The sequence below is a fragment of the Hemicordylus capensis genome, chromosome 12 (genome assembly GCF_027244095.1).
Source record: "Hemicordylus capensis ecotype Gifberg chromosome 12, rHemCap1.1.pri, whole genome shotgun sequence".
In the NCBI taxonomy this organism is placed as follows: domain Eukaryota; kingdom Metazoa; phylum Chordata; class Lepidosauria; order Squamata; family Cordylidae; genus Hemicordylus; species Hemicordylus capensis.
The window spans coordinates 3373635-3390486 of record NC_069668.1 but is presented as its reverse complement, the minus strand read 5'-3'; the positions used below and the strand labels follow the sequence as shown (position 1 = coordinate 3390486).

At 52.1% G+C, this 16852-nt stretch overlaps 1 protein-coding gene across 1 annotated transcript in view; it reads right to left on the bottom strand.

Annotated features, from left to right (window-relative positions):
* LIMK1 (LIM domain kinase 1) overlaps positions 1 to 16852 on the bottom strand; it is a 49944-nt gene that overhangs the window by 32485 nt on the left and 607 nt on the right. Inside the window, exon 2 of the mRNA XM_053275147.1 lies at positions 14856 to 14952. Within this exon, the coding sequence (XP_053131122.1) occupies positions 14856 to 14952 (97 nt within the window). The remainder of the gene's footprint in view (positions 1 to 14855; positions 14953 to 16852) is intronic.

The window sequence follows — 16852 nt, the reverse complement described above, 5'->3', positions numbered from 1 at the left end:
GCCCCTGCAAAACTCCTCTCTTTGTTTGTTAGAAGTGGAAAAGGATAGATGTTTAGAAGGCCTTGCTCAGCTTCTCAGCTGTGTCTGCTCTTCCCAGAGTTGCCTTCCAACTGGAGAGCTGGACTCTGAAGAAGATGATCTGTTGTGATTTCTTTGTTTTTTCTACTGTCGATTTCAAACATTGATATTGATTGATCATAGTGAGTCTTTTCAAGGTTTACAAACTTCTTTGGAAACGGGTGGAAGTGAGGAAATGTGTATGTAAACAAAGGGAAGTCTAAAAAAACAGCAACATAGAAGCAGATAGAGTTGCCAAGCCCCCCGAAATTCTGGGTTTCACCCGGATTTTAAGCATCTCACCCAGCTTGCTTAGCCCACTCAGATTTGCCGGGATATCAGCTTTCTTTCTTTCTTTCTTTTTTTTAAAGCTAAGCTCCAGTCCTTGTAGAAGCAAAGTTATGGAGCTCAGAAACCATTTCCCAGCCAATTTACATATCATGCAAATCAGGCAACCGGATTTGGAAAGCCAGCACATGGCAAACCTACAAGCAAACGTATCGACCATCAACAATAAAAGATCCAGCAGTCAAGAAATACGCCGCAGACAAGCACTTGGTAGGGTTGCAATGAAGGCCTTGGAAAGGATATTGAGATGCCGTGACGTGTCCACACCCACAAAGATTAGAATCTTTCAGACTGTGGTTTTTCTTGTGGCACTCTATGGATGAGAGAGCTGGACTCTGAAGAAGCAAGACAGGAAAAGTATTGATGCTTTTGAACTTGGGAGCTGGAGAAGACTTTTGAGGAGACCATGGACAGCCAGGAAAACAAAACAATGGATCATCGAACAAATCAATCCAGAATTCTCACTCGAGGCACAAATGACCAGGCCCAAACTATCATACTTTGGACACATTATGCGAAGACCCAGCTCCCTTGATAAGTCCATAATGCTGGGGAAAGTGCGGAAGGGAAGAGAAGAAGAGGACGATCAGCAGCCAGGGGGATGGACTCAATGACAACAGCCATGAAGGCACCACTGAGAGAGGCCTAAAAGGCCAAGTGGAAGAAGATCATCCTGGAAAGAATCTATCTAGATGGTTGCTAAGAGTCAACACCGACTTGACGGTGCTTAATCAATCAATCACAAGCAAACCAACTGAAGACATTTTAGTGGATTCATCATCAGCTTTTCAGTCTGCAATTTCAGTCCACCAGCGAAATGCAATCAATAGAATCAATGTACATCTCACCCACACTGCTATGAACATGGGTGCCTTTTTAGGATACTGATGGCCTCGAGAGATAACAAACGTGGAAACATTGGAAGTTGCCGTATGCAGAGTCAGGCCATTGGTCCATCGAGCTCAGCACTTCCGACACTGACTGGCAGCAGCAGCCTTCTAAGGTTGCAGGCAGGAGTGTTTCCCAGCCTTACTTGAGTGCTTCCCAGATTGCACACTACCACAATGTCACAACGTATCCTTTAAGTGTCCATCACTGTCCTTGGGCTGCCAACAAGGTGCCATTCACATTTCTGCTGCCTTCTTCCATGCTTTATTGCTTCATGGCAGCCCTAAAATGTCACATCTGTGTTGCCAAAAAAAAAAAAAAAGCTGTATTTGCCTATTAGGAAGCAACAGATTTCAACTGCGGTTTTAAATCGGCACCACAAAATGTCGCCATTTACACCAGTTTTTGTGGTGTAGAGCTCACTGTCTAGAAACTACCCTGGCCTGGATGTTTTGTTCTTCCTTGGAAGTAAGCCCCACTGTGTTTAATAGGATTTACTCAAGGGTAGATATGCACAGGACACTTTGGGAGGAAGGCACAGTCGTAGTGGGAAGAGTGGTATATAAAATAATAAAATAAAATAAAAGGTAAAGTGTGCCTTTGGGTCGGTGTCGACTCCTGGCGACCACAGAGCCCTGTGGTTGTCTTTGGTAGCATACAGGAGGGGTTTATCATTGCCTCTTCCCGCACACTATGAGATGATGCCTTTCAGCATCTTCCTATATCGCTGCTGCCCGATAGAGGTGTTTCCCATAGTCTGGGAAACATACCGGCGGAATTTGAACCGGCAACCTCTTGCTCACTAGGCAAGTTACTTCCTCGCTGCGGACTGCAAATAAAAGTGATTGTTCCTTCAGCAAGGAAGCCACAATTCTTTTTCTCAGTCTCTAGGGCAAAAATTCACCAGATCCAACGTAACCACTGGAAAATCCCACTGCTAATTAATCAACTAAAACTTTGTTGATCACCCCGATTAAAGTTTATAGCCTCGCTTGTCTTTTGGTGCAGAGGCTGCCATCAGAGATGCCCCCCCCCCATTTAGCAATTTTGAAATATCGGAACTATCGAGTGTCTCTTCTTCTGCTTCTGACATCATCACCGGCTTTTTGCTCCAGAGCTTCTTTTGTGGGCTCCCTCCTCGCTCACGCTTGGTTTGGAGACACCGTTCCTGGCTCAAATGTCTCTGGCATCCACATCTTATGCGGAAAAAGGGCCCACCTGCAAAGATATCGTTCTGCTGCTCCCGGCAGGATTTCCTTTGTCCTTGAGCATGCTGAGTATCAAATGGCACATCCAACCCTCTCCTGGGCTTCACGGGTCACAGAAGCCAGAGGGATAGATAACCCCAAGGGGTAGCAAATCCTCCCCCCGCAAAATATTTCCTGCTCCCTTTTGCTCCTCCCTCCATAGGAAGATTGGAAGCTGCCGTATACTGAGTCAGACCCTTGGTCTATCTAGCTCACTATTGTCTATCCAGACTGGCAGTGACCTCTCCAAGGTTGCAGGCAGCAGGAATCGCTCTCAGCCCCTTGGAGAAGCCAGGGAGGGAACTTGAAACCTCAGATGCTCTTCCCAGAGCAGTTCATAAGAGCAGCCCTGCATGATCGGGCCCAATCTAGTCCAGTTTCACACAGTGGCCCACCAGATGCCGCTGGAAGCCCACAGACAGGAGTTGAGGGCATGCCCTCTCTCCTGCTGTGACTCCCCTGCAACTGGGACTCAGAGGCATCCTGCCTCTGAGGCTGGAGGTGGCCTGTAGCCCTCCGACTAGTAGCCGTTGATAGACCTCTCCTCCATGAAGTGATCCACACCCCTCTTCAAGCCATCCAGGTGGTTGGCTGTCACCACATCTTGTGGCAGAGAGTTCCACAAGCTGATTATGCGTCGTGTGGAAAAGTACTTCTGTTTGTTGGTCCTAGGTCTCCTGGCAACCAATTTCATAGGATGGCCCCTGGCTCTAGCGTGATGTGAGAGGGAGAAGAATTTCTCTCTCTTCACTTTCTCCTCTCCATACATGATTTTCTAGCCTTGGAGACGACGACGCTGCCGGTCTGTGCAGGTGACCCTGAACTCGCTTGAGCAAAGAGTCTGACTCAGTCTAGGGCAGCTTGCTCTGCTCCTCTGCATCCCCGGCCACCTTCTGCAGAAGAGCCCAGCCCCGCTTGGCAGAGGACCAGGGAGTTCCTGCTGCCCCTTTGCAGAAGCCTGGGCGGGCCGGGGGAGATGGGCGGCCTGGCTGCCTGGGCCCTGCTGTGGCCAGCACTGGCAGGCAGGTACCGCTGTGGGGGCGAGGCCTGTGGCAGCGCCACCTGGCTGGACCCGCTGCCAGAAGGATGGAGGTGGCTCCTGTTGTCTGTCTGTGGCTTCTGCGCTGCTGCTTCTCATGCTGCTGCTTTCATACAGCTGCGGGCCGACCAAGAAGGAACCCTGGAAGCAGCAGCAGTAGCAGTGAGGGCTCTTCTGCGCATTAAAGGGCGACTCAGGCGCCTAGCTGGGGCCCCTCCGTGGCTCCTCTGCTGCAGGGGCGGTGCCTTGCCAGACAGCGGCACGGCGGAGCCCACACAAAGAAGTGCTCCCCTGACACACACACACACACATACAGAGATCCCCTTCTCCCTCATCCCCCACAAACCTCTTACACCCACCCACACCCCTCTTTCTCATTCCCTTGTCTCTCTCTCTCTCTCTCTCTCACACACACACACACACTCATACAACTACACACACACACACACACACACTCCTTACATAAACACACGCACACCTCATTCTCTCTCTCTCTCTCTGTCACACACACACCTTCCTTCTTTCCTTGGTAGCGCTACCTTGTGAAGGGGGGGGCGTGCAAGGCAAAGGGGAGGGAGCCATGCCCAAGGGTGTGTAATTGAATGGGGGGGTGTCCCTGGGCCCCTGAAGGCAGTGGCAGTAGCTGATTAACACAAAACCCAGAGGGGGGCAGAGATGGTTTAAAACACCTTGCTCACTGGGCCAAGAGGCACCTTTTTAATGTGGTTATTCTCTTGTGTTTAGCAGGGGGAGAGCAACTGGCCCTATCCGTCCCCCAGCACAGCAACCCTCCAGTGACTGTTGCTGGTGTCTTTCCTATGTTTCTTTTCAGATTGTGAGCCCTTTGGGGACAGGGATGCATCTTGTTTGTTTATTATGTGCAAACTGTTTTGGAAACTTTTGAAAAGCGGAATATAAATATTTGTTGTTGCTGTTGTTAAAGAACAAAAAACCAAACCAAAAAAAAAGAAAAGAAAAAAGTATTTGAAAATAATTGCAGTGGGGGGGGCACAGAAGTGGCAATGTGATTTTGGGGGGGTGGGTGAGCTGGGTCCCACCACATGTTCGGTTTCTGAAATGGGGGGGCAGCTAAATAAATAAAACGTCCAGCCCCCACTCCCTGAACTGAGTGAGGACACAGCTGTAAGAAAGACTTTCTCTGGTCCCATAGGCACTGCCTGCCCCAGAGACCATGGGGGCCAAGCCATGTCCACAGGTATACCTAGGTAATTTTGGAGCCTGGACCTAAAGGCCTTTGGAACCCACCCCCTCCCCGCAAAAAATTAAGCATCGTCAGTGGGGAAATGCTTGACCAACAAGCAGAAGGTTGACGGATTGAATCCCGTGGGTGTGTTTCCCAGACAATGGGAAACGCCTCTATCGGGCAGCAGCGATATAGGAAGGTGCTGAAAGGCATCATCTCATACTGTGTGGGTGGAAGCAATGGCCAACCCCTCCTGTATTCTACCCAAGACAACCACAGGGCTCTGTGGGCGCCATGAGTCGACACCGACTCGACGGCACACTTTACACCTTTATTTTTGGCTGGGAAACCACAGGACAGACTAAAGAGGATTTGGGGGCAAAAGTGTCTCTGGCTCATGTCACCGTTACTGCTGCACCAGATGGAAAGAGAAGAGGATTGGAACTCAACCTGGGGCAGGAGATTTCCCCTTGCGGGCCCTTAAAAATCTCTCTCTGGCGCACCAGTTTTCCCAGAAGATGCTCCTCCAAGGAGCCTCCGTGTCCAGCTGGCATCTCAGGGACATAGCTCAGCTGCCTACTACGGAGTCTGGCCCTGGGTCCCTCTCGCTCAGTACTGCCTACCCAGACTGGCAGCGGCTTCTCCAAGGTTGCAGGCAGGAGTCTCTCTCAGCCCTATCTCTTTGGAGATACTGGGGGTGGGGGGGTGGCCTCCGCCACTGAGCTGCATCCCCATCTTGAGTACGTGTGGCGCCTGCCGCCTCCTGCTCTTTCCCTCCCCTCCCCTCCCTCCCTGGAGCCAGGAGGGGAATGCCAAGCAGCCATGACGTCACCTGGGGGCCACCCCATTACATCACCCCTGCGGAACTCCCCACTAGCGCTCACAAGCTTAGCAGGAGGGAGGCAGCCAATCAGAGGGCCACCTGGCTTAACCCTTGCATTGCTCCTGCAGCGCCCTGCTTCCGCAGTCTTCTCCTGTTTGTCTATGAATGTCTGGGGCTGCCTGCCTTCTCCGGAATCAGCTCCTTGGGTCCTAGGCTCTGACCGGTAGCAGCTGTGGACCGATTCAGACAGGAGGGGCCTTTCCCAGCCTTACACTGGTGGAGATGCTGGGAGGACTGAGGCTGAGATCTTGGTCATGCTAAGCAGCCACTAAGCAAGCGACCAGCGGCCGTTCCAACATCCTGTTTGCCAACTGGGCCATCAACCACAATTTAGGCCACACAGCCCCCATTTTTGGACTACAACTCCCATAACCCCCAGCCACAGAGGCCCGTAGCCAGGGAATATGGGAGTTGTAGGCCAAGTTAAGCAGGCCTGATTGTGGCCCCTTATTGACAACTCTGACTGGCAGCACACAGCAGCTGTGTGCCAATCCGGACCCAGTCCACACAAGCCCCATGGAGGAACTGGGGCAATCAGCGAGGGAAGGTGAGCCAGGCCCCAGTTTGCCTTGTTGCCTCTCCTCTCAGCAGCATCCTACCTAGTTGACTGCCCTTGAACATGGAGGGTCTATTTAAGAACCACATCTACTGGAAGCTCCCACCTCAGTTCTCCTCACTGCCCCTCCTCTTGGCATCTGGCCCTCGGAGGTACACTGCCCCTGAATATGGAAGTTCTATTGGATTATTACCGCAGTGAATGGGAACAGCATGAAAAGCCCAGCCGGGCCAGGGCAAATAAAAGCCTGTAAATAAACTCCTCGAGGGGAGCTACCAGATGTCAGGAAGGAGCAGAGAGGCCTTTCAGCATCACAGGAAGCTGCCTTCTACTAGGTCAGACCTGCACGGACTGGCAGCAGTTCTTTTGGGCCGGGATCTTTTCAAGCCCTACCTGGAGCTGCTGCCAGGGATTGAATCTGCATGCAAAGCTCTTCTACTGAGCTAAAGTCCTTAGGGGTAAAGAAATCTGCCTTCTACCGAGTCAGACCATTGCTCCATCGAGCTCAGTACTGTCTGCTCTGACCGGCAGCAGCTCTTCAGGGGTCTTTCCCAGCCCTACCTGGAGATGCTGCCAGGGACTTTAGTCTCCCATCCAAATGGAAACCAAAGTGGACCCTGCTTAGCAACAGGGACAATTCACGCTTGCAACCACAAGACCAGCTCTCCTCCTGCACACTGGTGAGGCAATCTATTTTGGCAATCTGGCCGCCAACAGCGGCAAACCACATGCTGGAGGAACAGTCACAAACAGGAAAGACCCAACAGCAACGTATCTGTCACCCGTTAATTTGCCACACCCAGTACTTATAAGTATTTTTCCCTCAGGACATGGAGCCAGAGATTCTGACTCGGAGGCATAGCATGCACCAAGAAATATATTCACCATTTAAAACAAAACCAAACACCCCAACTTTCTAAGCAGCATTCATGCCAGTAGTTGTTGCAACATCATGTGGTGATGAGTTCCCCAGACCAACCAAGCACGTGTGAAGAAGCCAGAATGGGGAGGAGTGTGAGCATTCCAGATGTTACCGGCTAGATACTAAGCAAGTTTCCTGCAAAGCCCGGGGGTGTAACCATTTAATTCGAATCTCCACCCGAAATGAAAAAGATTAAGAACACAAGAAGAACCCTGCAGATCTGGCCCAAAGTTTGATGCCTCTTGGAAGCCCACCAGCAGAGTGTGATGGCAACTGGTCTCCCCCATTGTTTGTCCCGGCATCTGGTACTCAGGGTATACTACCACTGACCACAGAGGTTCTACTGAGCCATCACAACCAGTAAACAATGATGGACCACCTCCTGTGTGAATTTGCCTAATCTCCTTGGTAAAAGCCACTTAAGATGTGGTTCATTACCACATCTTGTGGCAGGGAGTTTCACATGCTAATAGTGATTTTGGCCATCCTGAATTTCCTATTAAGTAGATGAACAGAACCCGAGTTCTAGTATTACGAGAGAAGGAAACTCCCCCCCCCCCCACCCGCTCTATACAACACGTGCTTTAGTAGAACACAATAATCCACACCTAACCTTTGCTACCCTTCATTTCTTCTGTCCCTTCTTTTGGTTGTTTCCCCCATTGTCAAATTTACTTGGCAAGCTCCTCAGGGCAGAGGCCCATTTCACCTATATTTACGGTGCTTTGCAAAGAACCACAGACAGTAATGCTAATCAGAATGCAGGGTGAAAGAGGAACATAAGAAGCCTTCCTGATACCGAGCCAGCTCATAAGTACTTCGAGCTCAGCATTTCCTGCTCGGACTGGCAGCAGCTTCTCCAAGGTTTCAGACAAGAGTCTTTCTCAGCCCTACTTGGAGATGCTGCCCGGATTGAACTTGGGCCCAAAAGGTCAAACAGCCAATCTGGCAATGTAATGCAACTAATAACATGACTGTGAGCTGAAAAAACTCCTCCCCCAATCGGCTAGTGAAGCCAGTTCTCTGAAGAAAAAAAACAGACTCTCATCTCTCTGAGACTAAAGGCAAGCAACAGTTTCCAAGAGAAGTGAAAGTGCCCCTATTATTCATAAAGCACGCGCGCGCGCACACACACACACACACTTTTCTTTTAATCTACATTCACCTCTGTCCAAACAGGTGCTGCAGGTTTCTGAAGCCTGACCATAACCTGCTGCACCTTTTTGAACAGAGGCCCAAGTGGGGATGTGTGAGGACACTGAAACATCTATCGGACCAGCTCTCTGAAAAAAGCCCCACATGGCCTCCAGCCCAAGGTCTATGACAGGCTGCAGAGGAGAAAGGGACGGTGGTGAAAGGAAGTTGATTTTGGGGGACATCTCTTGCACGTCCACAGCCTGGACCCAGAGGCTGACAGGCCCCTCCCACCCGCTGCCCTCCTCCAACTCAGCGGCTGCAAGTCAGGGTAGTGCATTCTGGGCGTTAGCTAGAACCTTTGTGTTCAGGAGCAGTCTACCTTGAGGTGCTGGGGAGGGTGAATAATGGGAAAGAGTGGTTGCCTCCTTATCTGATCTGTGGGCTTCCTGGAATCCTCGTGCTGGAACAAGGGCTTCTGAGCCAGAGAGGAGCCCTGGATCCAACCCAGCAGGGGGATTCTTACTTTACACCCCTGCTGAAGGGTTGAACCCATCCGTCCCTGGACGGCCACAGGCGCGGACTTACTTGGCCCTTGCCACGAGGAACTGGTTCTTCTTGAGCACCGTGACCAGCATCTCGGTAAAGATCCCCTCCTGACCCCCTGCTTGCTGGCAAAAGCAGGGATCCGGGGGCGCCCTCCCCAGAGTCGGAGCCTCGAGAAGCTTGGCCGGATCTTGCAGCTCTCTCAGAGCCCCCGGGGAGGAACTGACAGTAACTTCAGTTTGTGGCTCAGGCTGATGCCGGCCGACCCGGCCCCCAGGCAGGAAGCCACTGCGTCACCTCAAGGGGGAGGCCCTCCCTCTGTGACCGCCTCCCCCGGGAGTCACACGCTCTCTTGGACCTACACCCTGCACGGAGACCAGTGCTGCTGCTGAGACAACAGCCCCGAGGACACTCAGGCAGCATGCTTGACTCCGCCGTCTGGCTTCTCCCAAACATGCACAGAACTGCCTGCACTCTGGATCCACGACCCCGAAGCTTCTGTTGCCAGGATCTTACACTATCACGACCCCCATGACAGCACTGCAGGCTGTGTAGGAAGCCACCATCTACTGAGTCAGACCCTTGGGCCATCCAGCTCAGGACTGCCTGCACAGACTGGCAGCGGCTTCTCCAAGGTTCCAGGCAGGAGTCTCTCCCAGCCCTACCTGGAGAGGCTGCCAGGAACCAAACCTGGCGCCTTCTGCAAGCACACAGGTGCTCCGCTGCTGGGTTCAGGCCCCAAACGGTCATATAGCTCGCCCCTCTCCGCAGACGCTCTGTTGTGTTTCAGACCAAGCTTCTAGTCCTCTGTATGAAAAGCTCTCCACCAGCGTTCCCTCTAACAGGGATATCCCCAGGTGTGGTGGACGACAACTCCCACTATAGAAGCCTCCGCTATAATGACTTTTGCTCGGGGATTCTGGGAGTTGTAGTTCACGTCTGGGAATCTCTGTTAGATGGGGACACTACTCTCCACCTTGTGATTAGATGATATTAGCTCTTTGCCTGGGGATTTCAGAAGCTTCCTTATACCGAGTCAGACCACCAGCCCTGTTAGCTCAGTACGGTCTACTATGACTGGCAGCAGCACTTCAGGGTTTCGGGCCGGAGTTTGTTTGTTTGTTTGTTTATTATTAAATTTATATACCGCCTTTCATTCAAACAATCCCAAGATTGTAAAAAAACCTCCCAATTAAAATATTAAGCTAGAAATATAAAACAAATATGATTAAACATTTAAAACGCAGCATAAAAAAAACCCAGTACAAACTCCAAAAAGCAGCAGCAGAGACAATCATATTGGGTAAAAAGCCAGGATTTAACATGCTTTCTAAAAGCTGTGATGGAGACCGAGGAGCGAATAGCCACCGGGAGAGTATTCCAGAGTCTGGGGGCAGCCACAGAGAAGGCCCTGTCCCGCGTGCACGACAACTGAGCCTCCCTCATTGTCAGCACCCGGAGCAGAATTCCCCGCTTCTTGCTCTCCTGACGGGCTACAACCCCATTCCCGAAGGGGAATATCTTACAGCATTCACAGGTCGTCTCCCGCCAAGACACAAACCAAGGCAGGCCCTGCTTAGCAAAGGGAACAATGCAGGCTCACTACCAGGTGTTCTGCTTATACTCGGCCAGACGAGGCCCTCAATCCACTTAGCATGGGTGTGAGAGAGAGAAAGAGTGGCCACTTTTATTTCCTGCATAAGGAGGTGGCGGGGGAGGTGGCGGGGCCAGGGTCAGGCCCTGGAAGCCAGCTCTGTGCTGGACGTGCAGGCAGCGTCCCACAAGAGGACACAGGAGGCACTCCGGCTAATGGGCAGCAGTGGCACAAAGCCATCATGGGCCTGCCAGCTGCTGCAATTAATGACCACCTTGTCCAAACCACACGCGGGGCGGGCGGGCGCGGGGGGAGATGGTGCAGCCAAGCGGTCAGGAAACAGCTAAGCAAATTAGTGGGGGGGGGCATCTCCTCTGGGCCTGCTCCTTGCCATGCAGGAGGGGACAGAGATGGATTTCTCGCCTGCCAGAGGAACCTAGGAAGCTGCCGTCGACTGTCAGACCCTTGGTCTATCTAGCTCGGGATCGCCTTCCCAGGCTGGCAGCAGCTTCTCCGAGGCCGCCCAGGCTAGCTGGTGGCAGGCGGGCGGGGCTCCAACTCGCCCCGAAGTCCATGGCACAGTCCGCCTGCCGGAGCGAGCCAGCAGTTCGCGAACCCTGCCAGCGGATTCTGCGTCGCCAATGCGTGACGTACCTGATAAGGCAGCCATTGGCAGGCGGTGGGATCACAACTCCCATCATCCCAGACTATGGGAAACACCTCTATCAGGCAGCAGTGATATAGGAAGGTGTGGAAAGGCATCATCTCATACTGCGCGGGAGGAGGCCATGGTCAGCCCTTCCTGTATTCTACCCAAGACAACCACAGGGCTCTGTGTACGCCATGAGTTGACACCGACTCGATGGCACACTGTACTTTACCATTTTGAGGATGGGGTTTAGAGATGTAAGATGTAAAAATGTAAAAAAACTTTATTCTAATGAGTGACCATCATTCATCGGTACAATCACACAGCCAAGATCAGCACCGGTGATGCGGTCCAAAGCCAAGGCTCAGAAAGCCATAACTCAACTTAATTTCCCTGCCTCTGTGTCTCTGGACTGTACGTGCACATTGATATAACCCTGCCTTCTATTCAAGGTGGAAGACAGAAGTAAAAAGAAACAGTCATACAAATACCACTTTATCTGCCCCCTGCCAGCAAAGATGGACTGCCCACCCCAACACACAAAGGGAGGAGCTACTAGAATGGCAGATGTAGCATTCAACTTCCTGGGAAGTCTGTCCACCATAAAAACTGAATATGAAAAAGTAAATAAATAAACATGCTGCTTTCTACTGAGTCAGACTACTGGTCCATCTAGTTCAGTACTGTGAACACTGACTGGCAGCAGCTCTCCAGGGCAGAGGCGTAACTAGGGAAAACGGCGCCCGGGGCAAGCACTGAAATTGCGCCCGCCCCCGCCGTGCGCCCCCCGCCACCCCCAGAAATATGGAAATGTGTCACAGCCATAGTCAAATGTGGGTTGTGGGCTGCATCCGTGCAAGTATACTGGGACAGGAAAAAGGAAACATGAGGCTACAAGGCTCTTTAGAAATATATATTTTAAAGAAATGTCTTGCACACCAACAGCCTAAGTTTGCAGTCCTCATGGCCAGAAAATAAATGCTTTTAAACATAGTAATAGGTTTTGTGTTCCAAAATGGAAAAGACAAGACAGGTATTCAGAGGCGTAACTAGGGAAAATGGCACCTAGGGCAAGCACTGAAATTGCGCCACTGTCCAAGCAGGAATGATGGGACTTGTAGTCAGCAATATCTGGAAATCCCCGTTAAAAGAAACTCTGTACCATCTAGACATGGTTGTTGATCAAAACCTGAAAACATGAGCCATCTCTGTAAAAGACTTACAACAACAGTCAGGAGTTATGCGAGGATTCCAAGTGTCATTTTCTCGGTCTCCTCTCATTCTTTAAAAAACATGACTTTGTCCTAGAGGATCACCTGCCCAAATAGCCACTAGCAAAATAGGGGAAGAAGAAGGTGGTGGGGTGTGTGTATGTCTATAAACCAGTGAATGATTCCTGCCAGCCTTTGTCTTATGATGACTGTTGGCTCATGATGGGGTATATGTGCATTCACCACACTAGTGCTTACTTTGACACCAAGAGGGAGGAGGATACATTAGTTTGCCACACTAGACAGAGGAATTTGCAACAGGAGCAGATAGCCAAGTTCTGCCAGGGCCAAAACCAGCCCCTGCCAAACTAAGAAATCATTGTAATTTGCCCCTTCCTGTCACAAGCAGTGTGCTGTTCTTTTATTATTGACTCTAACTCTCAGATATCCCAGTCATGGATGGAAAATTCAGGGTCAATTTACAAGAGACACATTTTCTACATGGAAGTTTCTTCTGTGCAGGTGCTGTGCAGAAACCCATGTGTAGTGATCAATACATATGTAACTATTCCGCCAGGGGCATAGCAAGGTTGGAATGGGGCCAGAGACAGGATTTCAAAATGGGCCCCCAGACCCTCAAAGTCCAGGGCCTCCACACACCCCAGGCCCCCAAGGATTTAAGTCTGATATTTCAAAATAAGTATGCTGCCTGGAAATACATTTCACTGAATACACGCATGCACACTTCACAGTATATAGTGATATACATTGAGTACTATATATTTGTGCTACTTTTAATGCCTAGAACACACTAGCAATGCTAATTATTAAAATGGACCCCTTGCTGCAGATTAGCAAATGATACTTTCAACCATGCAGGGTGAGCCTATGTTTGTTTTCTCAGAATTCTGAACAAATTCAGTAAAGTTTGATTCCAGGAGGTTTTTCACAGGAGGCTTTTAAAGCCCTTTAACACACCTCTCCTCTGGAATAGAGGTGCTGCATTCACATTTTGGCCAGATTTACCCTGAAGTCCCTGCAAGTTATTGGGGAGCAGTTCACACACAAGAAAAATAAAATAAAATAAAATCACAACACATGCTTCACAGTTCTCACTCAGACCTTCTGGATTGCAAAACAACTTGGACATAAGTGCATTTATGAATGAATGGACGAAAATAAATAAAATATACTTGTTCCAGAAGTGTTTGTAATTTTCTGACATGAAACAAGCCACCTATAGGCCTTTTTAGATAGTTTTTGTTTTTAAAGCCAGCACATTTTCCAGTCTGTTTTAAATTAAATATTCAGAGACTTCTCAGTCTCGCCCCACTCCCCCCATATCAAAGCCCTATGGCAAGCAGACCCCTATATATGGGGGTAACCACAAAAAGGAATTCACAGCCTACCTAGCAATAGCTGTTCTGGATGGTCTGGTCTGGGCAGAGGACCTGCTGCCTGCTTCCTCCTTCCTTCCTTCCTTCCTTCCTTGCTTGGGGCCTACTCGAGTTCAGGCTTCAGGGAGGCCTACTCGGAGGCCTCTCTGGAAGCCCCACTGCCCACCCGCCGATCAGCTGAGAGGCGGGGAGAGAAGAGCTCTGCAGTTTGCAGGCTGCTCCGATCCTAGGCCCGAGCTGGAGGCAAGTGGCTGAGGGGCCCTGGGGCTGGGCAGGTGGGCAATGGGGTGGGGGTGGCAGGGACTGGTATGGCGCCCCCACCTCAATGGCGCCCGGGGCACGTGCCCCCCCTGCCCCCCCCAATTATGCCTATGCTCCAGGGTTTCAGGCAAGGGTCCTTCCCAGGCCTACCTGCAGATGCTGCCAGGGATGGAACTTTGGATCTTCTGCAAGCAAAGCAGATACTCTACCAGTGAGCTGGTCTTGTGATAGCAAGCAAGGACTTGTCCCGTTAGCTAAGCAGGGTCCGCCCTGGTTGCATCTGAATGGGAGACCACATGTGAGCTGTAAGATTATAAGATTATATTCTGTAAGATTATATTCCCCTCAGGGGATGGAGGCCCTCTGGGAAGAGCATCTAGGTTCCTGGTTTCCCTCCCTGGCAGCATCTCCAAGGTAGGGCTGAGAGAGGCTCCTGCCTGCAACCTGGAAGGAGTCGCTGCCAGTCTGGGTAGACAATGTTGAGCTAGATAGACCAAGGGTCTGACTAAGTATATGGCAGCTTCCTAGGTTCCTATCCCCTATGAAAAACCAACTTAGCGACATAAGAAACGGATTCAGACCCTTGACCCATCCAGCACAGGAGTGTCTACCCTGACTGGCAGCAGGTCCAGGCAGGAGTCTTCTCTTTCCCAACCAGGTGACGCCAGGCAGGGAGTGAACCTGGGGCCTTCTGCATGCCATGCAAGATGCTTGACCCCCTGTGCTACGGCTCCAGATTGCTGCATTCCATGCCGCTGAATCCATTCCGTGGGCAAAATGTCGAAGACTGGGAATTTCGGTCTGATGCTTTTGTGCTTCGTGCCCACCCAAAGCAATAGGGTTCGGGCGGGGGGGAACAACCCCTTTCCCAGTGCAATACCCCAGCGCGGCCCCACAGCCCGTCCCCGAGGGCTCCTACCTGAAGCAGTCCACGTGCCAGTCGGCATTGAGGGCCTGCAGGTACTGGCCGTCATAGATACTGTGGCTGCAGCTGGCACATATTGGCAGGTCGTTTCCTGGAGCGGGGCACAGAAGCGGGGGGGTCGGGTCAACACTGCACTCTCCTGATTTAATACCCATCGACCCCACTTATCCAACTTTTAAAAACTTGAGACTTTATATGCTGGGACCGAATGGAAGGCAGAGCGGCTTAAAATCGCTTTTCCAGGAGGGGTTGGACAAATTCCCCGAGGAGGAGAGGCTTCGTGCGTCAAGATCGCTAAATGGAACCCCCAGGTTCAGGAGCAGTCTACCTCGGAATACCAGCTGCTAGGGGCGGGGAGAGCAAGGGAGGACTAACTGCCTTAATTAATGGTTGGCTGCTCTAGAAAGCAGGATGCTGGACTCACTGGCAGCGTCCCCTCTCCCGGGGATTCCCAGATGTGGTTGACGACGACTCCCAGAATCCCCAAGCAACAGCCATTGCAGCTGGGGATTCTGGGCGTTGTTGTCCACCACACCGGGGGATATCCCCATTCGAGGGCACAGGGCTCACCGGCCTCCTGCTCTGAGCTGGGTCCTCCATGTGTGTGTCTCTGAGCATGTGCAGAGTGATTTCTCCACGCCAATCCGAAATCCCAGCCTGTCCGCAAGTATCTGGTGTTATGACGACTGAGATGGGTTTCCAGCTCAAAATCCACGATTACAGGGAAAGCAGGGTTGGGGGTGGAGTGGGGGAAGCAGCTTCCCGGCTCCTGTGGAGTAGAAATTGGAGCGGATGCTTGCCAGGGGGCACAGCGGCCCAGCCGGCTATGGGTGCTCAGACAGCACGGGCACACAAGGAGGCCAGCCAGGCCCCTCTGCCCTCTTCCCCCCCCCCAGGCCTGTGTCTACGGATCAATCTTTCCTTTATATAACAGGGGACTGTCCCTTGCTTCACCCCCTCACCAGCCTGGGTGTGTGTGGGTGCAGGGCTGCAGGGGGTCAGGGTTGGGGAGTTTTATCCTGGCTGCCCTCTGGATGATGGGTGAGCCAGTTTTAATTTGGACTCAAACTCCTCTCCCCCTCCCGGCTCAGGCCTGCCTTCCATTCTAGGTTTCGGCTCAGGATCCTTGAAAGCATCCCAAAGGGGTAGGGGGCATGCACCCTCCTCTGCCCCCTCTGTCCGTTGAGGACCCCCCTTGACCAGGCAAGAGGGTGCCTCTGAGCCCACACAGACCAGAGAGTGCCTCTGTGCTCGACACTTCCTTGGTGCAGCGAGGACCATGCATGCCGGCGAAAGAGGGCCTCTGAGCATGCACAGAGGGCTGTTCTGACGGCACATGGGAATCACGGTGCCTCCTCACGTGGCTCATCCCCCCCCCCCGGTTTGGCCCTGAGGACTAGAAGGATGATGGTCAGAAAAGCTGGCCCTCCGGCCTGCAGCAGATCAGATCCGAGAAGTGGCTGATTTCTACGTGCCTGGCAAACAGATCAAAAGCAGCCCTGCCGTGGAGGACACCACCACCACCCCGAAACCCAAGCCTCCCCCACAACCCGAACCCAGATCCCAGCCCAGCGAGGGGTCGCCTCCTCCAGCTGTGGCGGGGAAGACGAGGAAGAGGCCAGCACCCTGGACAGCACCCACACCACCCATCTGCCTCCCCAGAGAGTGTGAGAGGGAGCTCCCAACTTGCCGCCCGCGCAAACCGGGAGATGTCCCCTCCCTGGGTGTCCGAAAAGGGGCAAGGGGGCTGGCGCTCTGCACATGCCCAGAGGCACCCCCACTCCTCCGCACAGGCATTAAAAAAACCAACGGGGGCAGTTGATGGGGAGAGGGGAGGAGAGACGGGTTGGCGGGGCCTTCGACTGAGTCCGACCACGGAGCCCTCCCCCCCAGCTCAGCCCTGTCAACACTGAAGGGCAGCGGCTCCAGTCTCTGGGGCTTTCAAGAAGGAGTCTTTGCAGGAGATGCTGCTGGAGGTGTGTGTGTGGGGG